This window comes from Euprymna scolopes, chromosome 33 (genome assembly GCF_053919585.1).
Source record: "Euprymna scolopes isolate OS-2025 chromosome 33, ASM5391958v1, whole genome shotgun sequence".
NCBI classification, from domain to species: domain Eukaryota; kingdom Metazoa; phylum Mollusca; class Cephalopoda; order Sepiida; family Sepiolidae; genus Euprymna; species Euprymna scolopes.
This window is the reverse complement of record NC_136514.1, coordinates 82119660-82145441: the sequence shown is the minus strand read 5'-3', so window position 1 is coordinate 82145441 and position 25782 is coordinate 82119660. Positions and strand designations below refer to the sequence as shown.

Genomic DNA, 25782 nt, shown 5'->3' with positions numbered 1-25782 from the left:
CTAGATTTTTCTCTTCTTTGGGGCAGGATTGAGAGGCATGTTAAACACATTCACACTACAAAACGAGCTACCACGAATGAGCTGAAAGCACCCATTGAAAGAAGATGTACCAACGTACCAATTGAACTGGTTACGAACGTTTTCGATTCAATCAGTGAGCGTTGTAAGCTGTTCATGGACCACAATGGCCAACAATTTGAACATTTTCGATAATTAGCTGGTTTCTATATTTGTTCACAGTATTTTGGTGCATTACACTTTTCTTTCTTATAATAAATGTTGATTTTGTGGTCATTTAAAGAGTGTATACATTTTATTGGGACACCCCTGTATATGTTATGATGTCATTATAAACAAATAGACAGAAATACGGATGTATTATTATTTATATATATATATATATATATATATATATATATGACATCGGTATGTGTTGAAAAAAAATCGAATGCTCGATTTCAAATGTAAGAGCTAAAATACAAATTCTATAGTTTCTGTGTGTGTATATATATATATATACACACACGTGTTATATAATGTTTAGTATTTTCGTGCTTAAATCTAAAATGATGTATAGTGTCTGTTCAAAACAAAGTGTATATACATATAGAGATGTATAGAAAATAAACAGAAAAGATAAAATCATATTTAAAAAAAAAACATAACTGTAGATTGATATGAATAATAATTGGTTTCTTGAATAATAAAAACTTTATGTTTATGCCTAGGTAGATTCTGGGCCCTCGACATAAATGGCCACTAGAACTGGTTTTCATGTAGTCATTCCTAGTGGCTATTCATATATATATATATATATGCTATACTTTGGGGGAGATGTTGTAATCATAGTTTTAATACATCAGGATCTCCCCAGGCCAGAAAAATATGCAGACATATATATATATATATATATATATATATATATATATATATATAATTATAGAAAGATGTCTGTTCTCGTTAAAACGTACATAGACGTGTCGGATATATATATACACACACGGTCTCATTAAAAATATATATAAAAGGGATTTTAAGCTTTTTGCATGTTTGTAATAAAATCAGAGGTTAATTTAATTTTTCTGTCTGTCTAATCAAAAATCTTTAAGATCATCATATATATATATATATATATATATATATATATATATATATATATATATATGTATATATGTATATGTGCAAAAGAGGTAATAAAATGTATGTTATATATCTCCCCCTCTCCCCAATGTGGTCATGCTTGTTTCGATGGATTTGATTGGTTGCCCCCCTCCTCCTCCTCCTCCTCCTCCTCCTCCAACTGCTGCCTGCCGGGGGCACCTGCTTTTGTTTGTGTTGTGTATTCCTCAACTTGCTTGTCGTTCGTTGTAGCCAATCAAAATGCTTGTTTCATCGGTGTCCCCCTCCCCCGCTCAAGCATGGAACATTTCTTGGCCTGCTGATTTCGTGTTTTTTTTTTTTGTTTTTTTTTTTAATTTTTATTCATTTTCTTTTTCTTAATTTTTATTAAAAACTTGTGTTTTATGTTATTTTTTCCGTAAGCCAGTGATAGACATTTTACCTTTTAACCATCAATCAGCTCTCTCTTCCAACCTCCATAATTTCCATCCCAACCCACTCCGTCTTCCTCCCACTCCTACTCCCCACCTTCTCCGTCCTGCCAAAACTCCCTTCACTCAATTTACCAAACCAATACACACACACAACGTTTTTTTTTTTGTTTTTTTTTTCGTTTTTTTTTTTTTTTTAATGGTGAGCACTTACATCATTTTCTTAGGTAATACAATTATTAAATAAAACATTAATTATCCCGGGGTTGGACCTGAAAATATTGAAAATCTACAAAGAGAAATAACGAGATTCATAAGAGATTCGAACCTGTGTCGTCAGATTTAAATTCAGCATTCGATTCACCATTTGGCAGGTGGTGAGAATCCATCTTCGCCAAAACGGAGTTCCTTCTTTGCTAGGCACAGGTATGAACCCCCTATGTATCAGGTCATTTTTTTCTTTGTTTTTTCTTTTTTTTTTTTTTTCCTCTTTGTGAATTTTTATGTTCCCAGCACCCGCAATAAATTAAGTTTTCTCATTTATTAACTGTATTACCTACACAATTTTAAGTGTACATCCTAAATATCCATCCATAATACACACACACACAATAACCTCATCTCTCTCCACCCCCAAAAATGTGCTACTCACAGAATTAGTAATAAAATTCACAACTCCTTCTGCAAGTCAGCAATATTTGGTACAAATAAACTCCACTACATGTCTATATATATATATATATATATATGTTATTTGCTTGAAACGTATTCGGTTTGTATAGACCAATTGTAATTGGTTAAAAATCCTTCTCCAAGTTTTTTTATAATGAAAAAGATCTTTTTTTTATATTAATAAATTTGGTAAATTTATATATATATATATATATATATATATATATATATATATATATATATATATATAAAGAGAGAGAGAGTCTTATTTGTAATATTCCGAATTTTACTGGGTTTATATAATTCAGTAATCGTTCATATACCTATATATATAAGTAATGAAATCAGAAGGATGTAGTGTTTACCTGATATACGCAATGGTAAACTATAATCTAATAAAAATGTCCGTATTTATATATAGATCTTATTATAAGAGAAAGAAAATTAAAACTGTAAGTTGAACTTTACAATCAAAATTTATTGTTCGACTGAATACTCCAACAAAACAATTTACGTTGTTTTGTAAATTGGTTTTTGGAGTATTCAGTCGAACAATAAATTTTGATTGTAAAGTTCAACTTAGTTTTAATTTTCTTTCTCATATATATATATATATATATATATATATATATATATATATGCTTCCCCTGATGAAAAGAGTATAGATAGAAGTTTCTTTGTAATCAATAGGGCTGTGACAACAGAATATTCTTTTCATTGTTTTGACTCTTGAGTATATATCCGACACATTTAATTAATTGAGAACCACATCACTCTATATAAAAGCATATAAGATACCAACGGGTACACACTCGAGAGTCAAAGCAATGAAAAGAATATGCTGTTGTCCTGGCCCTAGTAATCAGTATGGTTGGATTGCAGAAAGGATTGTGAATTTAATTAACGATTTGATGGATCATATTTTTGGGTGATCAAACTGTGTGTGTATATATATATATATATATATATATATATATATATATATACACACACACACACACACATATATATACTCACACACAGACAGATATGTGGTGTATGTAATGGGATTTTGTTTTTTATAAAACAGAAAAAACACCTGACTAAAACGAAATATATTTTCATATTTATTCATTCACAAACATATCTTCATTGCAGGTTTTTTTTTTTTTCTTTTTCAATGTAATGACATTCAATATTGCTAACTGCCTTTATCCTTGAAAACCAGAAGTGTTGGCGTGTACAGTCGCCTAGTTCATATTTATTTTGAACATTACCTTTATTATGGTGACATTCTATTAATTATCTCTTTTAAAATTAGTACCCGGTGATTTGAGTGGCAGTGTTAGGACTTCTAACTGCGGGAGTAAAAACTCTGCCATCCTCTATAAAATATAGACATAATTTAAAAAAAAAAAAAAAAAAAAAAACAAGTGACCAGGATTAAATATTAAAATCGAGTCAAAAATATATATTTTGTTTTCTTTTGTCTTTAACAACTGACCAATATTTGGCATAAAGGAAATTTTTATGTAACTTGTAATGGAAAAAATGTATGAGGGAATGACCTACTTAATTTTATATATTAGACGTGCTCAACATTCAACTTAATTTTATATATTAGATGTGCTCAACATTCAAATTAATTTATATATTAGACGTGCTCAACATTCAACTTAATTTTATATATCAGACGTGCTCAACATTCAACTTAATTTTATATATCAGACGTGCTCAACATTCAACTTAATTTATATATTAGACGTGCTCAACATTCAACTTAATTTTATATATTAGACGTGCTCAACATTCAACTTAATTTTATATATCAGACGTGCTCAACATTCAACTTAATTTTATATATCAGACGTGCTCAACATTCAAATTAATTTATATATTAGACGTGCTCAACATTCAACTTATATATTAGACGTGCTCAACATTCAACTTATATATTAGACGTGCTCAACATTCAAATTAATTTTATATATCAGACGTGCTCAACATTCAACTTAATTTTATATATCAGACGTGCTCAACATTCAACTTAATTTTATATATCAGACGTGCTCAACATTCAAATTAATTTATATATTAGACGTGCTCAACATTCAAATTAATTTATATATTAGACGTGCTCAACATTCAAATTCCACAGCTTAGCATTCACAGGCCAAACGAATTAAAGTAAATACATTGAGGACATTGCTAAGGTTGTTGCAATGAAGGTTAACTCTCTCTACCATACTTTGCCGATGGATTAAGTGTTGTTGCTGCATCTAGACTAGTGCACGAGGATCCAAAACAAGATTCCGCACTGTCAACCAAGCTCCAACTCCTGTCCCATCACTGCAGTTGCAATGTTACATCCGTGTGCCTCTTTTACAAGTGCTTTAATGAAACTTGCTCTGATGAACTCCCAGCACTGGTACCCCCCCCCCTTTGACGTGCAAACCTTAGACTAATCCGACAAGTAGAAAAATAATCATAACATTCGGTTTAATATCCTTTTTTACGGTCTGGCATGCATTGGACGGCTTCTAGAAATTGACTTCAAGACTAACTTCTCTTTGACCAGATCTTCATTCATCGCCCCCCCCCCTTTCTCAAATCTATCCTCGTCACTTCCTCTCATGGCTTCCTCTGCCTTCCCCTGCCAGCTAACCCTGCTGTCTCAACTATTCTGCATTTACTAACCAAAAGACTCTCATCCGTTCTTTCAGCGTGGCCATAGCATCAAAGTCTCCATGCAACACATGTCCTCAACCCTCACTGGGCAGGTTTCACTTCCATACAGCATCACACGGCATAAACATGCCTGATAGATTCTTCCTTTCATCGATAGGGTTAAAAAATTGATTGTACTAGTCTCGTTTTTAACTTTGTGGTGGTCTATGTTTATATCTAGCCCCTTGGACTAAATAAATCGTTTTGTTTAGTGATACTATCTATACAGATATTAGCCTCAGCAAAAGAAAAAACAGAGGGGGAATAACATAATACAAAATATACTACGGAAAAATGAATTTCAATATCTTCCATATTATAAAGGGTAAACGTCTGTATATATGTATATATGCATATGAAAACAATGGAAATAGTATTCCGACAAAATAGAGAAATAAAAAGGAACAAACCGTATTATGTGTTCATCAACGTTTCGTCTTTATTTCGAGACTTCCTCTGGATGAATGAGATTAAGAAATAAAAAATACCAGTACAAAATATTTGAAAATTCACTTTTTGAATTTCCAACGTCTTTTTCCGTTTTTCTGAAATAGAACTGCATCACACTGTGCACGTGAAACATTTTCAAATATTTTGTACTGGTATATTTTTTGGTTTCTTAATCTCATTCATCCAGAGGAAGTCTCGAAATAAAGACGAAACGTTGATGAACACATAATACAGTTTGTTCCTTTTTATTTTTCTATATGTATGTATATGGCGCAGTCACGTTGACACACTGGTTCTCGTCAGATCACCGAAGTTAAGCAACGTTGAGCCTGGCCAGTACCAGATGGGTGACCATTTGGGAAGGCGACGCACTGTATGTGCTCTCCGCTTATCTCGGCATTGTTTCCAGTCATCCTGAACCTCCACTTGCCACTGGTATTTAACAATGTCGACTCAGGAGAGGTGTGGTTGGAGATTGCGCAACTCTTGCCACAAAAATTTTACGTGCGAGCGCCCTTACAGTGGGTATCCATAGTCTGTCAAGACTGAAGGAAGCCTTTTTTTTTTTATGTATGTATGTCTCAGCAAAACTTGAAAACTACTCAACAAACTTCTATAAAATCAATATTTATTTTATCGGAGAAATAATATCTAAAATTTAGAAAAAAAGATTAATTATTTGGGAATAAAATTGATGTTTATGTCATTTAATATTATCAAGAGGTAAAGACGATTTTTAATGTTATATCATGTAAAAGAAAGTAACTGATTTTTTTATAGTTATTTCCCTTATGCCGATTCAAGTTATGTGTGTGTGTGTGGATGTGTATATCCAGAGAAAGTAATGGTTGGATGGAGAAGAAAAAATGAAGGGGAAGCGGGAAAGCAAGAGTGATAAGAGTTATGTTACACTTTTGGCCCAGCAATGCAGGGTAGCCCTGCTAGTTAAAATATAGAAAACCTTTGAAAAATTTGAGTGCCTCTTATCCTGTCGTGATTTATTTCTCTCTTCATCCCTGCAAAAATAAATATTATATTTTTTAAAAAACTAGCGTGATTAGTGGAAATTCTATAAAATTAAACAAAATGAGATAAATTAATAAGTACTAATAAATATTCAGGAAGTAATATTGTGCTACATAGTTCAATACAAATGATAAAAAAAAAAAATCATATTCTAGGAACCATCTTTAATTTAATCCTTCAATCCAGTACCTTTCGACAGACTTCGGATGTTTTCCCTTCTTTATGTAACGTTTCACTCACGTTTTTCTTTGAAAATTTGCACCTCGAAATTACTACAAATTCCTTTCTCACACTATTATAGCAACGATCATATTATTATTATTATAATATTTAAAAACGAGCCGACATCAAAGGGAGGTCACTCATATTTTTGTCCAGGGTTGCCAGATTGGCCTCTATAAAGCCAAATTTCGTGAATTTTGCCTTTTTTTTCTTTCCTTTTTTTTTTCTTTCCTTTTTTTTTTTCTTTTTTTTTTTTCGAAGCTGTCTGACCATTAAACATTGTATTTGGCCTTTTTCAAAGCATAACGTATGAACTAATTAAGGGAGGAACAATCAGTATATATATCTTCTATAATATAAAGCTGAATGTGTGTGTATCTGGTCACAAATAGGCTCCTATATGGTTGACTATTTTAAAAAAACTGATTACATATAATGATAGAAGATGTATCGAGACACAGGAATGGATATGTTTGATCTGGCAGAACGGTGCTTCATTAAAATTGTGGGGTCTGCATTCGCGCCTGGTCCACAAAGTATGGAAATAAAAAATAAAAAAATTAAAAAAAAACGTTTACAAGTGTTTTTGATATAGATGTACATAAGAATACGTTAATAAGTATGTTTTAACTTAAATAGGGATGGCATAATAAAATTGTGTGGTCTGCATTTGTGCCTGGCCTCCATAGAATGGAAATAGGCACAAACTTTAATAAAGACTTTTCATATCTATCTCCGTAAGTATACTTTGATAATTAATTACGTTTCAGTTTGAAGAAATATGGTATAATAAAATTATGGGGTGTTCATTCGCACCTGACCTCCATAGAATGGAAATATGTCACAAAGTTTAACAAGGTTTTTTTAATATAGATCCACAGAATATTATGATAAGTGTTTCAGTGTGAACAGGTATGGTATTATTATAATTATAGGGTTTATCTATTTTATTTTTCCTTTCATCATATTTTGCTTTGGTTTTGATATCCCCAAATTCAAAGCTATCTCTTTACAACCCTTCCTTTTCATAACCTATCATACTTTCATAAATCAGAATCCATTTTCTGTTGGCTGTTTTTGAACCCAATCAACGACGGGTACTTTTGCTAATATATATATATATATATATATATATATATAACGTGTGTGTGTGTGTATATATACTTATATATATTAATATATATCTATGAACAACTATTTAATTACTATATGTACATATAAAAATATATATTAATATGAAAAGTATTGCAGAACTGTAATTTATATATATATATATATATATATATATATATATTCATTCATTCCGTTTAGGTAAGCATAATTACTACAAGTCGCTACAATAGATCTCTTGTTTCAATCAAAAAAGACGTCGTCAGGTGAAAATAAACATATATATATATATATATATAATGTCAGAGACATAATTAAAGAAGGCTTTTTTTTTCTTCATTTTTCTGTTGGTATTAACATGGAGAGAGAGAAAAGTATACATCTGGTATCATTACAACAATTGTCAATAACATTGGACATATAATTTTTTTTCTCTCCATGAGGGGTCAACCCCTCAGGGTTAATACCACCAGGAAAATGAAGAGAAAGACAAAGGAAAAACAAAAAGTCTTTGAAAAAGATGTTTTACACTATAATTCCCAGAAAAAAAATTAATTTTAATCGTTTAAATAAAAATTTTGCTTTTCTAACATTTCCAAATTTATGAAATAATGTTTGCAAAGATGTGACTCAGCTCCTATTATTTTCCATCTATTTGTCAACATGTCAGCCATTTTTTTTTTTCTTCATTCCCAGACAAGGCCAGGTAGATACAGTTTATGATTCGTCTTTAATTTGCTGATGACCTTAATAAGAAATAAGTCTGAGATATGTTTGTTTTTTAGCATATCAACTCCTTAGGGGTAAAAAAAAAAAAAAAATACATTGATTTGGTATAATACTAGCATTGTTCAGTCATAAAATACGTTTAAATATGATATTTTAATTCATGTAGATTTCATATTGACTATTATAGGGCCAATTCTCTATTGATTATTATATTGTACCCAATATATAGCTGTGATTTCAAAAGTTTTTTTAAAAAAAATAAGACTTGGGTGCCATCAGCTAGAATTGAAACCAGAACGTAGTGTTATTCATTACTGAGCTAATACGACATGAATATCATAGTTTTACAACCGACTTAAATGTATATTTGCACATGCTTAGAAGGTGCTTGTTTATTCGACTTACACCTGCCAAGTTTCAATTTTTTTCAATTTTAACCCTTAGCAACTATTTTTACCGGCTAAAGACCACATTGAATTTGTTCCCCATGGTTAAATCCCCTATATATCAAGTTTCAAGTTTGTAAACCAAAAATTGACAGAATAGTCTGACGGACAGATAGATAGGGTTACACACACACACACACATATATATATATTTTCATCCACATACAGTACTGTTTTGTTGTATCACAACTCATCAGTGCGGCTAGACTAGCACCTTTCCCTAGCCGAGGATTAAACTTACAACCATCATGTTGATAGTCGACAGTTCTACCCACCGGCCCATGAGATCAATGCTCGCAAATTATCTCAACACATGTCCATTTAAATAAACACTTGCCCTACGCTTTTACAGTGCTCGAACTGCTTGTTTATTTACAAACAAACAAATAGCGAGTTTCGTTTTATAGCCAAATAAGTTACGACAATGCTCTCTATACATATGATGATTGCAACGTTTTGTCAGACGAGTGCCACTCCCTCAGACATTTAAAATCCATGAGCCCAAATACCTGAGGGAGTATCTATACAAAGATGATGTTACAGAGTCTTAGCTTTGTACGACAGCTAAGTCTCTCTCTCGGTTCAAAATGTTGAGATCCAGCAACAAGCAAGAGCAAGATAGCCAGCAACAAATTAAACTGCAGACCAGCTTAATGCGGGTAATGGTCTTCCGCTTTATGGTTTTTTAAATCGGAGATTTGCTTCTCCTAGAAAGGTTGCCTTCACCACGGCTTACGGGAGCCCTCTCCACCCCAATACACATATACACACACACAGAATATACACGGTGCTAGTTGGCCGTTGACCCAGAAAAAGAGTTCATTCGCCCTATATATATATATACATACAGAGAGAGAGAGAAAGAAAGATTAGCTGTATATACTCTATTTTCGGGCTTTCCACCCTCCTTAACCGTTTATGGACATTTTCTGTAGTACCAGGCGAGCAGTAAAGTAATTTTTGTTAATTTTTATTGGTCTGCATATTTTTAAAGAAAGAAAATTTTACCTATAAGGTAAGCAACTCCTGTATACTTTCCTCAATTTAAGCCACCATTTATGAATGATGTGTCAGGTTTTCCCAGCATTTTATTTTGAGTAGCTATATTCTGCATGAATCATAAGTAACCATAAACTTTTTAAAACCAATCATAGCAAAGAACATAATTATATTGCCAATAACATGGTACAACAATAACTGATAAAAATTGGTTATATTAGATAAAAAGCTAAGAAAATATATTTTTAACTGTTAGGGATCCACTGTTGATAGTGGACATGGAGGATGCAACGTAGGCAGTGATAGCAGAGATATTCAACCATCACAGCCTGTGCCACATCCTCTGTGTCCACTGGCAACAGTTTATCCCTAACAGTACAATTTGCATTTCTTGTAACACCTAAGTCAGAATCTACCAGACCCTAATCTACACTATTCTCCTTTATGGCTGCGAGATTTCACCTATAAAAGCAAGTGACCTACTCAAAGTTGGAGATATTTGATCATGACTGCCTACGTCACATCCTCCCTGTAATCTGGCAATAATTTAGCCCCAACAGTACAGTTTGCACTCGCTGCAAGATCCACTCCCTTCAAAAATCTATCCTTATTGGATGCCTGTGTTGGTTCAACCCTCTGTTCAACGACACCCAGGTGACTTCATCCGTGAAGTCATCAACACAGTATCCCCATCATGCTGGAAAAAATATTGCAGTAACAAATCAGAATCTGGCTCGGGTGGTGAATCGGGAGGCTGAACTGATTCTGGGCCCTCACCTTTACGGGATCTATCACTGGAACATAACGGAAGCAACCATGAATTGCTGTGCTTAGTCAGCCAGTTTGGGATGTGGTGAATTTGTTGGAAAGAGCCGGCCCAACCAACGCAGGGTGAATACGACAACCTTTATATTTATTAGTGATGGGACGATTCCAATATTTTTCCATAACAAACAAATTGCAGCCATTTTTCCATGTGCTAGTGTACTGGTTGACATTACTTGGTGAATGTACAATGTTCCACAGGATTCAGCATGTTAATTTATTTTTTTGTACATTTGTTTAAAAATGTACAAAAAATAAATAAAACACAGAGAAAGAAATAAAATGTTTGGCAACCTGTTGAAAACATCGGGTTTGTTTTACAATCCACAAAGATTTGTAAAAAGTGGTGAAAAAAAATAAAATGTTTGGCAACCTGTTGAAAACATCGGGTTTGTTTTACAATCCACAAAGATTTGTAAAAAGTGGTGAAAAAAAAATAAAATATATAACAAATAAATAATAAACAAAGGCAAGATAAATTACTCTTCTACCTAGATGGATAGGTGTTTAGTGTTTTTACTTAATGTAAAATATTTATTCGGCTCGAAAAATGAGTAATGTCGACTGGTACACAAGCACCTGAAAAAATGGCTGTGTAACCAATACATTGCGGTCATTTGCTTTGTGCTCGTGTAATGATTGACATTACTTGTTTTTTGGAGATGAATAAACATTTTACATTTTTGAAATTTATTTTATTGTATTTTTGTGTGAGAAATTACTAATAATTACTGAACTTGGTTCGCTGGGTATATTTACCAATTTTGGAAATTCTTTTTCATGAATTTGGTTGCTCCTATAATTACTGGAATGATGGTGATCTTAAGATTCCAAGCTTCTTTTTATGTCGTACACAAGACCTTGGTATTTTGTTATCTTTTCCCTCTCAGCATCAACTCAGCATCAACTCAGCATCATTGGGGACACTAGCTTCTACTAAGGTTGCTTCTTTCTCCGTCCAGGATTCTAAGCACAATTATTATATTCTTTAAGCACAATTATTTGGATTTATCTTGCACTTAGTTCACTGAGTATATTCACCAGGTAGTTTTTGAAATTCTTTTTCATGAACCTGTTGCTGTTAAAATCACTGGAATGGTGGAGATCTTCCTAAGATTCCAGTTTCTTTTCATTTCATGCATAAGACTTTGGTATTTAGTTACTTTCTCCCTCTCAGCTGGGTTTAAGCCAGTTTAGGAATACTGACTTTAACTAAGGTTGCTACTTTCCCCCTTTTGTCCCATATCATATGTCAGGCTTAACAGTTTAACAAGTCTATTTTCTAGGCGTCTAGCTGTAGGAATTGTATAGTCATGGTGGATTCTGTATATTCAACTTTTTTACGGTCCAGTGGAGATATTTACATACTACTACATTGTGTCTCATCATATAGTAGCCATCCCCAAGCAGAATCTTACAGCTGAATCTCAGGTGGCTCATGGGTTAATATCCAGTATAATAATTAAAAATAAATTAAATCAAATATAAGTTAAAAAGAAACTAACTAAATAAATTTTAAATAGTACAATTGAAATGATTCTACTACCGGAAATAATGAATAAGACTGAGCTAATTATTAAAATAGATTTTCTTTATTTGTAACATGCAAATTAGGTAACTCATTCAGTGCAGATTTCGTTAGTAAAATATTATATTTGGAAATCATGCACAAATTTGAATGTGTAATCTTTGATAGAAATAGCCTAAAACGAATTTATATATTTCGTTTGACCAACATGCATACATGAATGCTACTACTTTATATATAGAGATGAACTATGATCACATGCAAAAAAAAAAAAAAAATTCACTACAAAGCTATTTGGCATTGTCCTCATGCAGAGTTACCCTTAAAATGTCAACTATAAATGAGAACAATCTACCTCTGTGGATTAAATAGTTGATTCCATTCAAAATTCTGTATAGTCCCCTAGTTAGAAAAGACACACCTGAAGAAGGTCGAAGGTTACATCGGCCGAAACGTTGTGAGAATAACATTCAAGATGAGAACAGTAGTCCAAATAATTCAAATTATCAATCCTCATCTAAAAAATTCTGAAATATTAGTTATTGTTGGAAAAGGTTTCATTTTACAAAAAAGCAATTAAGAATTAAGAAATAGTGTAATATTTTTTTTTTTTAAGTTATAATTTTTTACGAGTTTTTTTTTTCTTTTTTTGTAATTTCCTATTTAAGTATAATTTAAAAGCCTGATAAAGATATATAAGTTTTATGTATCAATCGTAAACTAATTAACTGATCATTATAAATTTGAAAACACAGGTGCTAATTGTAAAAGAATATAAAGTCCCATCACTATATATATATATATAGTAATTTATAAAATATATATGGCGATTAAGCTACACTGAATATTCGGCGTTTCATCCACTCTAGGACTAGCATAAGCCTGAGGAGTCCTAGAGTGGATGAAACGCTTAATATATATTTTATAAATTACTAATTAGCTCTACCTACGTATTGAGCACTTTTGAAGTAAATACTTAAAGTTTACGCATAAATCTATACTTTCATATATTAATTTTATGTGAGTAAATTAAGTAGTTATATATATATATATATATATATATATAGATGGATGCCTCTGTTTAGTCTTGAAAGACAAAGGATACCCCCTGTAGGGGTAGATGTGCATGTAATTGTGAGGCAAGGGTTGCGCAATCCCAACCACATCTCTCCTGAATCGGCATTGTTTGAATCCAGTGGCAAGGAGAAATCCAGGACGACTGGAAACAATGCTGAGATAAGCGGAGAGCACACACAGCACCTGGAAGTCCCAAATGGTCACCCATTTAGTACTGACTGATAGTACAACTTTTCAATGTTGCTTAACTTTGGTGATCCAACAGTGTGTCAATGCGATTATGCCGTACATATATAACTGAAAGAAAGGAATATAAGCATGATTTTTGTCCAATTGCAGACTTTTTCAAGAATGCATGTTAAAATAACAAAGACAATATATGTACATTGGTCCTATGAAAGAATGAGAAATCCAAAATGTGCCGTAACAGGGTAGCAGATAGTGTTAGACTGGCATTTTTTTTTTACACCTTCATAGCACCAATATGATATTGTCTCTGTTAGAAAATTTCAAAAACGGAAAAAATCTATTGAATTAAAGTCAAGGCATTGGGATTTGGAATGGAGAAATGTGCGTTAGTAGACATGAAAAAAGGAAAACTACAGACATCATAAGGCATGGAACTTCCCACTCAAGAAAAGATGAGAGTGCTCAGTGAAAAGTGACACAAAGATCTAGGAGTGCTGAAAGCAGACACCATTAAATCTACAGAAATGAAAGCTAAGATTGGAAAGGAGTACCTGAGAAGAACGAGGGAGCTGTTACAAACAAAGCTATACAGGAGAAAATTAATTTCTGATTTACATTGAATTTCATTCGGAGTCATGAAACACTAATGAAACAAAATTCCCTGAATTTAAATTTCTTAAGCCTTAAATTTGAGACATTTTCTTAAATAAAAATCATGTACCAAATTGAGTTCACAATTAGAATAAGGATTCTGGATATATGGTTTAGTATCCCTATACACTTTATGACAAGTATTTGTTTGCATTGGATCTGAAGGCTTACATGTTGTAGCCAGAAGGAAAGCAGTCCTGTGTGGTAATTCTAGATATACAGTTTAGTATCATCATACTAAATACATTATATGACAAGTATTTGTTAGCATTCAATTTGAAGATGGACATGTTGTGGCTGGAAAGGAAGCAGTCCGGTGATAATATCTTTTTATTTTTCCTAGTTAAAAAAAATTACATTAAAAATTCTTCTTTTTAGAGAAATAATATTCTAACAACTAAATTGCCTGCATTTTTTTCTGTCTCTTTTTTTTTTTTTAAATGATAATTAAAAAAAAAAAAAAAAGTCTTTCCTTTTTTTTTCCTCCTCCTCTTTCCCTCTACATGTACCTTTTCTTCTTTCCCTCTTCTTTGCCAAATTTTATGCAACATCATATTTCGTGACTGTGTGAGTGTGTAAGTTATAGGTTTCAAAACAGCTGAGCCAATCTTTTGCAAATTTCACACAAACCTAATTTATATGTCTGGCAGTGTTCTTAGATATGTTTTGTACAGAAATTCATCCGATAAGTATCGAAAGTCGATAAAATTCGATCCTAAAAATAGTCTTTTTTTTGCTTATAGATAAAAAAGAATTTTTACAGGGGAAGATTTGACGTTTCACCGGCCAAGGGAGATAATTCTCTGCAAATTAAGGGAGATTCAATTCTTAGCAAATCATTTCTTAAAAAAAAACAAAAAAAAACAGAACTATTTTCCACAGGATATATAGCTTAGCGGTAAAGTATTCAACTACAGATCGAATATTTCCGTGTTCAAACCCAGGTGTGCCTCATGATTTTTATTTTAATTTTTTCTTATTAATGCATTCAATTTACGATAAAAGAAGAGGTACTATTTAAAATTTCTTTGTTAGCATATTTTAAAAATAAACATTAATCAGAAGCGACTTTTCCAGGGCATTCATCATCAAGCCCAAATATCAGCTGACATGATATTGTAAACAAACACAGACGGAATTTGATGAATGACGTCATCATTGTTTTATTATTTTTTAAATTTTATTGTAAACTAGTCCATGAGGCAAATTATTCCTCGTAATATATGATATTCAATAGAGGATTGATTCCAAAATAATACATATGCAATCTGCATAAATTAGAATATCAAGTTTAAGCATATTGTACGACCGGGCAACACCGGGCGTCTAGCTAGTATATAAATAAAATAAAATGCTTTATTTATTTATATATATAAAGCTATGATATATATGGCAATTAAGATACACAGAATATTCTGCTTTTCATCCACACTAGGATTCGTCAGGCTTCTGACGAATCCTAGTGTGGATGAAACGTGGAATATTCTGTGTAGCTTAATTGCCATATATATTGTTGTAACTTACTACCTAGCTCTACTTATGTATTGAGCACTGTTGAAGTAAATTGTATCGAATGATGGGAGGTTCAAAATATATAAAAAGTCGATTAAAACCTAAGTTTTTAAATCAACAAGTCCATGGGCCAATATTAGCAAAGCGCGTCGTTTACGCGACACGCCAGACATTTTTACTCCTATTCACTTTCACCTCATGAACTCCTGAATTTTTTTTTTTTTTTTCTACATGGGGGTTACCAATTATCAAGGCCCAGAGGCCACTCGAGGATAAGGTTTAATGGGTATACGTTAGTCATTGTGATTTTAGCGTAGTAAACATTAGTGGAAATTTTATAACTTGGATTACTTAGGGGGACGGTTCAATAAGAACTTGTTCACGTTGGACTTGAAGACAATCAGGTTGTAGTCAGCTGGAAAGCAGGCAAACGGAATAGAGTTCCACAGGCAAGCAGTTCTAAGAAAGAAGCCCTGTTTATGGAATCTATGTTAGGTGTAGGCACAAATAAAGAGTGTGGGAAATTGTTGATAGTGGTTCTGGCTAGACGAGTGTTTTTCATGAAAGTCTGAAGTTTAGATGAGCACCTGCCATGAAAATAACGATAAAGCAGGGACAGGCCCGCTACGTCTCTTCTGTGAGAAAGCGGTTGCAGGGAAGAGAAAAAGGCATCCCCCACTAAGCTACTAAGTCTATTTTGAACTCTGTCAAGGCAGGAACCTGAAGATGATTTGCAGTCGAATTGAAAAGTGCTCATGATAACTATAGAACTTTCATTAATATTTTCGATTTTGATATAAAAAAAGATTATACAGAAAATCGAAAAAATAAATAAGTCAAAAAAGAATCATATAGCAAAATATCCCCATTGTATTTAATGTTCGAATATATATGTGCTTTTTGTAAAATATATAATTTAAAATATATATATATACATATACTTTATATATAATTTTAAAAAAATTTATATATATTTAAAAAAATTTTAATTTTTAAAATTTATACTTTATATATAATTTAAAAAGGAAGGGAAATTAATAAGATAAATTAATTATCTCCCTTGCACCAGCTAAATTTAACGGAAGGCAGACCGGAAACCATGCAAAAACAGAACAGTACATGTTTACTAAAAAGCGTTAAATAAAAAATAAAAAAATTAGTAAATTCATATTAGAATAAAATAAAGCATACAGAGATAGGAATAAGCTATAGTTAAATAAAAATGAACATCATTATATAAAAAATAAATGCAAGCCTGGAAATTTTTTCCTCGGACAGAAACAACATAGCTAGCGAGAGCCGAACATCGTTTACGCATTACCATTAACTGGTTTCCTTTATGTTGGGCTTGAAACCGACGGTACCAATGTTTTTCTGAACTGCTGTACAATTAAATAAATATATATATATATATACACACACACACAGTGTAACCCGGATATAAGAGAGATTTTCTCTGGTCCCAAATTTGAGCCTGTGTTAATGTACAGTGTGACCCGGATATAAAAAAAAAAAACCCTTGGTATAAGAGAATTTTTTAAAGATATAAGAAGTTTCTTATATCCGGGTTTCACTGTGTGTGTGTAATCCCAGATTATTGAATCCTGTGGTATCAAGTTCAACCCTTATTTTCTTTCTCTATGTTCCGTAAAAAGATTTAATCTTCAATATATTTTCCATGTATGTGCTGAATAGCAAAATTATTTCAAACAAGATTTAATATTTTGCTAATGACTTTTCCTCTGAGGAGATGAGCTGATATCGAAAATCCATGGATTAAGTAAATTACTTAGAATTGTATTCTTTTTTGAAAAATTATATTTTTCTGAATGAAATTTAAATATAAAAAAAACTTTGGTGGTTAAAAATATCCAAAATTAAAAACCATTGAATTTCAACGAGGTTGTTGATATTACTCAATGAAAAGAGGGAAATATTTTATTCAATTTAGTTAAACAAAATTACCATAAGTCGCTACAATAAATTTACTGTTTCAGTCTTAAAAGACATCATCAGGCGACAATAAACCTCTGGTCTTACTCTTTTATATCTTAAAATGTTCCGTTTCAAGTGAGACTGATTACAGCTGGTCACACTATTTTTCGATCAGGGTTGCTTATGATAATTGCATTTTTTTTTTTTTTTTTAAATACCTTGTGTTTTATTCCTATGCACTTTTTCATTTAATTATTTTGCTTTTTTTATTATAATAATTTATTTTTTAGTTTTTGTTTGCTTTTTATGTTCTCTTTTTGTTATTGATTATTTTTTTCAATTTTTTTTTTTTTGGTATAAAAATTTCATTTAACAAAAAATATTCTGCAATTTTTGCGTTGGGGTAAATTACTGTTATTTACATATTCCCAATAATAGACTGTACCAGAAATCTATAAATTTTCTAAATATATATATATATATATATATATATATATATATATATATATATATATATATATATTTTTAATGAACAAAAACCTCCACAAAACTCCCTCAAAATGGCGGGGGTGGGGAGGGGACAGAACATTTTTCTTCACTAATTTTTATTTATTTTAGACAAGAAATTATATTTTACTTTCACATATAGTTTTCTTCAAGTAAGGAAACAATTTATTTATTTTCAGCCATTTTTTTTCATGTTTCAAAGTGTTTAAATTGTTCGTTTTAAAATTCTAAAAATTGAAAAAGTTTTAATAATGAAATACTTCTGAAATAAAAATAATTTAGAATTATCTTCCCTAAAAACAATTGTTTTAGAGTTATCTCCCTTTCTAACTTTTTAAAATGTTAGCTCCCCCCCCCCGACATTTCGCGCATTAAAATAAAAGCTTATCAACTGATCAAAATACCGATTTCCGTAATAAATAAAATTTCAAGGAATTTAAAGAAAAAAAAAAATTAACCACGTTCAATTATCAAATACTGAGATTAGCCTTAAAAAAATCCTATTCAATAGACAATATAAATATAATTGTGAAATTACATTCATCAGAATGCATTTCGGTTTCTTAAACACGTCAACAATTCATTTAAAAATGTTTAATAGGAACGCATTTAAATTAGCTTTTAATTTTTCAGTGAATTCTCATTGTAATTTAAGGATTGAAAATTTTGGAATTTTTTTTTTTTTTTTTAATCAAATAATTTTATGAATAGCGGTAGGTGTATCAGAAATTTTGTAGGAATTTTTGACACCCCTAACACGAAACTGCGAATAAAATGTAAAAAAAACTCGTAATTTCTCCTTTAAAGGTGGGTTGTTTATTTTCTTTATGGATTATACTTCCAAAATAAACTATTAAAGTTGTATAAAAAGTAATAGAAATATTATTTTTTTATTTTTTAAAAAACAGTAATGAAATTAATTGAATTTTACGAGTTCAGTATTTTGCAATTTTTCAATTCTATCAAAATTTTTCTATTGATTCTATTTTTACGATATTTTCAGGGTCAATGTAAAATTTTATGCTCTTTCCAATAAACCGAATATAATATTTTAGACAAACGTTTTTTTTTTTTTTTTAAATTAACGCCCCCTCCCCCATTTTAAAATGTCTATTAAAAAGTAAATAATTTACTCAAAGTTTTATATATCACAAATTGAAGATAAAAGATCAATAAATAATATATTCAAATTTAAACAAAAAAAAAGTGTTTTTTTTAGAAATTTACCTGTAAAGTCCGAAGTTTAAAACTTTTTTTTTTTTTTTTTTAATCAAGTCGTTTTTTTTGTTTTTTTTTGTTTTTTTTTAAATTAAACCTTGGTCCTTGCTCCTTTAATTGAAAAAAAATTTAGGATTTGAATTACATTTTTTTGTCGTAGTTATAAACTTGGAAAGATAGAGGGTCGAATTATTCAATATTTTCCACAAAGTTTCTGACACACCTAGAATAGCGGTTAAAACGGCAGTTGTACCTTAATTATTTATAGAAATTTGATTGAACTTTGTAATCCTAAAAAATAAATTTAGCATCTAAAATCGTAATTAAAATTAATAATAATAACACCAAAAACAAAACAACGGTGCTGCTGTTATAAAGGCGGATTATCTAAGGAAGATAACTCCCATTGACTAAAAAAAACAAAAAAAACACACATTTTGAAATAAATAATTTGAGACGCTATTTATGTAGCTGATAGCGACAAAACATGAAATTCAATAAGCCAATTAAAAGTTGTTGATTTTTCGGTTACCCGACAATGAACAAGTTGTTTTCGATTAGCAAATGACAAATGTTTACCTACTTAAAAAAAGAAAAAAACTTTTATAAAGATTTTTTTAAAATTTAATTAAAAATGATTTTATTTACAAGAATATATATAAAATTGAAAACAATAGTTTTTTTTATTATCATTTTTATATGGATTGGTTGGTTTGCTGCTTTTTGTTTTACGACATATCAGCCCCTTTTTAGGTTATTTAATGCTGAATTCAGTGATTTTGAAGAAAATATTTTTAATAGAATAAATTTTGGATTTGTATTACTGTACACAGATTCGAAAAAGTTGTCAAAAAACAAATATATAATAAATAAATGTTATCAAAGTTACTTTTCTACCAAACTGGATATAATTTTCGTGTTTTTATTCAATTTAACACGTTTATTCAGCTCGAAAAGCATACAGTGTTTACCGATGTATTGGAAAATTCAAGATGGCGGCCGATTCTCTCTTTAACACAGTAAGTTTGGAAAAAGGTGTAATAAATAAAAAACCGGTTAAAATACTGTTAAAAACTCGCTCAATATATGTTACCGTGACATAGGTTGACATATATTCGGCGGGTTTTTAATAGTATTTTGTATAGTTTTTTTTATTTATAACACCTTTTCCCAAACTTACGGTATTAAAGAGGGTGTGAGACGCCATCTTGAATGTTCCAATACATCGGTAAACACTGTATGTTTTTCGAGCTGAATAAATATGTTACATTGAATAAAAACACAAAAAATATATCCAGTTAGGTAGAAAAGTAACTTATCTTGCCTTTGATAACATTTATTTGTTATATATTTGTTTTTTGACAACTTTTTCGAATCTATGTGTACAGTAATACAAATCCTAAATTTTTTTTCAAGTCAGTTTCTACTTAACCCATAGTTGGGACCCTAACAGGTACTACCACTCCGGGTCAGAGTGGACCTGGGAGCAATGGCAATTAAAGAGTGGCTTCACACTCTCCAAAGCCTGCAAGCTGGGGCCTCACCATCGGATATAGTTTTAGGTCATATCCAGGACCAGATTTTTCTATGGAAATGTACTTAAAAAAAAAAAAAAAAAAAGTGCTGAATGAAATTAGAAATTGATGAACCAGTTTATTTACTATCGGTTTTGTGTACGTTAATTAACAAGTTTAATTATTTTTTAATTTAACATTGTTTCATTCTTAGTTGGTTAAGATAGTATTGTTCAGGTATAGTATTAGTTTTTTTTTTTGTTTTGTTTTTTTTCATTCTCTTATATAGACGAGATTATTTATTTAAATTTTATTAAAATTTATTTTTTTATTTCAATTTTATTAAAACTTGTTTATTATTTCATGTATTTAAATTTATTTTTTTATTTAAATTTGTTTCATTGTTCAAGTGATTATTTAGCGTCCTAAATTATTTATTGCAAAGTATGTTTTTTGTATTAGGCAATTAGAGTTATGTCTTTTAGATAATCCACCTCTAAAATAGCAACACCAAAATAATAATAACAGCAGCCGTTAAAGAAACAAAAATCAGCTTAAGTATACTAGCAGGCTACCTGGCTTTGCCCAGTCATAAAATACGCTTAAATATGATATTTTAATTTATGCAGCTTCTGTATTTATTATCATTCAATATCTATTGATTATTATATTGTACCCAATATATAAAGTAATGATTTTAAAGGTTAAAATAAAAATGACATTGGTGCCATCAGCTGGAATCGAAACTAAAACATTCAGCGCTCCAGCCATAGTTGTTATTTAGCACTTCAGCCTTTGTCGTCATTGTCTGAACTATTGCCAGATTATGCGAATTCAATCTAAAAATGTTTATGTATGCATTCTGAAAAGTTAGTTGATTTACTTCTGCCAAGGTCAACTGCTTTGTTTTCAATTTTGATCATGAGCAGTTATTTTTTTTTTTAATTTAAACTTTTAATTTTGTCCAAAATATAATTTGAACAGACAAAAATTTAAATGTAATGTGAACAGACATCTCGCTGCTCAACTCCCTACTTAGAATGTCTGTGTGTGTATTCACAGCAGTCTCTTATTGCAATGTACTTTGTTTGAAATGAATATACAGAACCATCAACATCAAAATTGGTTTCTTTTAACTTATTCTTGTGGTTTTTTTTTTGTTTTTGTTTTTTTCCTCTTCGTATCCAAGACGTTCAACATGATTTCCCATTTAATGTTTGATATATCATTGTTTATTTATTTTACATGTTTGGTATGTTATTATTTATTTATTTTTTTTGTTTTTGTCATTTCAGGCGAAAGAAAAAATGCATTAGATTCCTGACTGGTGAAGACGGAACGGCCAGCAACACCGATGGAGAGGATGGCAACGATGATATTATGAGTGATGGCATAGCCACGACAACGACGACGGCAGACTCTGTTGATGAAAGCGACTGTAACTTAGAGAGCCCGACCATGTCTCCTCCTCCTCCTCCACCACCTCCTCCTCCGCATCCTCATCCTCATCACAGCGAAGAACTGGGGAATGAGCAGCATCTTGCGCAAAGGATAAAGCTGGAATCTAGAGACTCTCCACCGCTCGTGCCTCCTTCCACTGCTTCACCCAATTCCTAGGGTGGATGGGCCATTAGAGCAAAACAAGAAACAATGGACATATTTGTTCTCTCCCTCTCTCTTTATCGCATCGATTCAATTCAGTTAGCGTAATGATTTGGTATCGCGGTACCGCTTTTTTTTTTTCTTTTCTTTTTTTTCTAAAAAAAAAAAACAAAAAACAAAAAAAAAACTACAAATTTTGGGGGAAGACCATTTATTTTATTAAAAAAAAATTCTTTTACGTATTTTACATTTTTAATTTGAAAAAGGATAAAATTTTATTAATTATTTTTATTTTATTTTTTTTTTTAATTAGTGATTGTGTAGTATAGCTAACACTGTAAAAAAATTTTAAAAAAAAATATAGTTAAGAAAATTTACGACAAATAACTTACCAAATTCAAGAAAATTTAATCTTATATTAATTAACCTGCATAAGGTTTCAGTTTTGGAACTTTTTTAAGTTTTTGTTTGTTTGTTTTTTCGATTTTGTATTGCAGAGTAAAAGGCTTTCTACACAAAAAAAAAAAAGAAAAAAATTAGCGTTATGAGATCAAATGGTTCGGTATAGTACTAAGTATTTTGGAATAAATAAAAAATTTAAAAGCAGTTTCGGTAAGCTAAAGTTATACACACTGATCGAAAAAATAAAATATTTCGATTGACTGGTGACACTTACTCATTGTTTTACTGAACCAATGACATCGAATCTTCTCGTCTGTCGACCATTTAAAATTGTTTTTTACAAGCATTTTCGATAACAATAAAAAATCTTTTAAAAAAAAAAAAGTTCCAAAATTTAAAAAACTATTTAAATTGAAGATTAAATTGTACTTTTTTTTTTTTTTAATCTTTAGTAAAAGTTATTTGTTATAAATTTTTGTTTACCGCTCCCCCTTCTTTTTTTTTCTTTCTTTTTGCTCTGTTAGTTATACTGCACAAGCACCAAAAATTTTCTATTCAAATTCTCTATTTAGTAAAAGTCCAGAGTAGTTAACACTTGAGAACTCATTAAAAAAACAACAAGAAAAATAACACACATAAGTTTTACCTAATGCATTAGAATGAACGGGTTTGTATTACTGTACACAGATTCGTAAAAGTTGTCAAAAAACAAATATATAACAAATAAATGTTATCAAAGGCAAGATAAGTTACTTTTCTACCAAACTGGATATATTTTTCATGTTTTTATTCCATGTAACATGTTTATTCAGCTCGAAAAACAGTGTTTACCGATGTATTGGAAAATTCAAGATGGCGCCTCACTCCATTTTTAACACGGTAAGTTTGAGAAAAGGTGTTATAAATAAAAAAAACTAGACAAAATACTATTAAAAACCCACCGAATATATGTCAACCTATGTCAAGGTAACATATATTGAGCGAGTTTTAACAGTATTTTATCCAGTTTTTTTATTTATACCACCTTTTCCCAAACTTACTGTGTTAAAGAGAGAGTCAGACGCCATCTTGAATTTTCCATTACATCGGTAAACACTGCATGTTTTTCGAGCTGAATAAACATGTTACATTGAATAAAAACATGAAAAATATGTCCAGTTTGGTAGAAAAGTAACTTATCTTGCCTTTGATAACATTTATTTGTTATATATTTGTTTTTTGACAACTTTTTCGAATCTATGTATACAGTAATACAAACCCGAATGAACTTCTTTACATAACTATATACTGGTGATCACTTCTGAATTTGATATTCCCTAGACACTTCCACCTTTGGTGGAAGGGTGTTCAACCCGCCGGATATATGTATTTATATTCACATACCTAATTAAGTTTCAACATTTGTAGCATTTTTTGTGTCACACTTCATTTTTTTTTTTTCTCCAATTAAATCTATTTTCTCACCACTTGGTGGCAGCCACAACAGGTCTTGGCTGCAATTAACTGTAGAGCTGCGAGAAACGTATTATCTAGAAGGAAATGTGTGCCGAAATATTATAAACATTATCTAGTTGAAAATTTCTTTTTATTTATTTTATATTTTTTACTGATTTATTTCTCTTTTCTTGGTTGTTGTTCTCTTTTGAGGGATCATTTTTTTTTTTTTTTTTTTTTTTTTTTTTTTTTGGATTCCGGTTTTAATTTTTGGGAAGATCCGATTTCAGGGGATATCTCAGTTGAAAACTGATTTTAGGTTTATGATGAAAATGTGCGAGAGTAAGAGAAATGTTAGGAGATAAACACAAAATAATGAGTTCTAAAACAAATTCACAAGATATATATATATATATTAAAAATGGAATATATATATATCTCTTCTATATATATATATATATAAAAGGCAAAATGTGTGTGACCATTTCGTGTGTGTCTGGCAAAGGCTTTTATCGCACACGCTCCCGGGTTCGTTACTATCGCTTACAACTGTTTATATAGATCCTAGATAATAATATCTACGATTTGGGAAAGCGCGTCGCGTCTAGATTTATTTACGTTGACTTTTACAAAGTTATTGCTATTTTGGCGTCTCGCATGTTGATGAGGCTTTTTCGTGTAAAAAGCGAAACTAATTCAAAGCTAAGGCAGTGTTCCCAGCAATCACACCGGCAATCGTCCAGAAGCAATCAGCTTTGATCAATCTTGTATATCAGACAATTGCTATTCAATCTGGACAATTGGAAGCTGGTTTCCCCCTCCCCAATATCTGTTGGGGGAAAAAACAGTAAAATTTGGGTAAACAAACCCAAACGCTGCCTCGCAGCAAAAGTTAACTGTGTAACTTCTATTTGACCTTCTTAATTAGGTCAAATGAAAGCAGCAGAGTTAACTTTTATTGCGGACACCTGTTTTTATAGTTAAATAAATAAATTCAAACGTGTCTCCGTTGTATGTCGTGGTGACCCAATGGTTAACGTCAAACGTTTGTTTTTTTTTTGTTTTTTTGTTTTGTTTTTTTTTTTTTCTTCACACTTTAATTTCCAACTTTGCCTCAAGGGTTCGGGTTCGATCCTCATGCTCACCTACCAAAACTTTTTTTTATTATTTTAGTTTAGTTTGATTTACCCAAAACCACACACACTTCAAAACACCCGGGTACCCCCCCCCCCCGCTAGTATATATATATGTTGAAAATGGAATATATATATATATATATATATAATTATATTTTTACTATAATAATTAAATACCTACAGACACTAGTGTTTTATCCTTTCGGGAATCTTCAGTGCAGGGTGTCACGATTAATACCAGTCGAACGATTTGAACCCCGCACTCTACGAGACATCTCTGGCTCGATTAGCGGAGACCTAATCCATTCGGCTATCATTAACCGCGTGAAGTAGCATTGAATT

The 25782-nt window shown here is 31.1% G+C and overlaps 1 protein-coding gene across 15 annotated transcripts in view; it reads left to right on the top strand.

Annotated features, from left to right (window-relative positions):
• Positions 1–23296, top strand: part of LOC145258331 (transcription factor 7-like 2) — a 764652-nt gene extending 741356 nt beyond the window's left edge. For 10 of the 15 annotated variants that reach the window (XM_080116483.1, XM_080116497.1, XM_080116489.1 and 7 more), the window contains one exon: positions 22162–23296. In XM_080116483.1, the coding sequence (XP_079972609.1) occupies positions 22162–22483 (322 nt within the window). In that variant the 3' untranslated portion in view covers positions 22484–23296. The remainder of the gene's footprint in view (positions 1–22161) is intronic. The other 5 variants (XM_080116495.1, XM_080116498.1, XM_080116496.1 and 2 more) reach the window with 3 other exon arrangements.
• The last annotated feature ends 2486 nt before the right edge of the window (positions 23297–25782 follow it).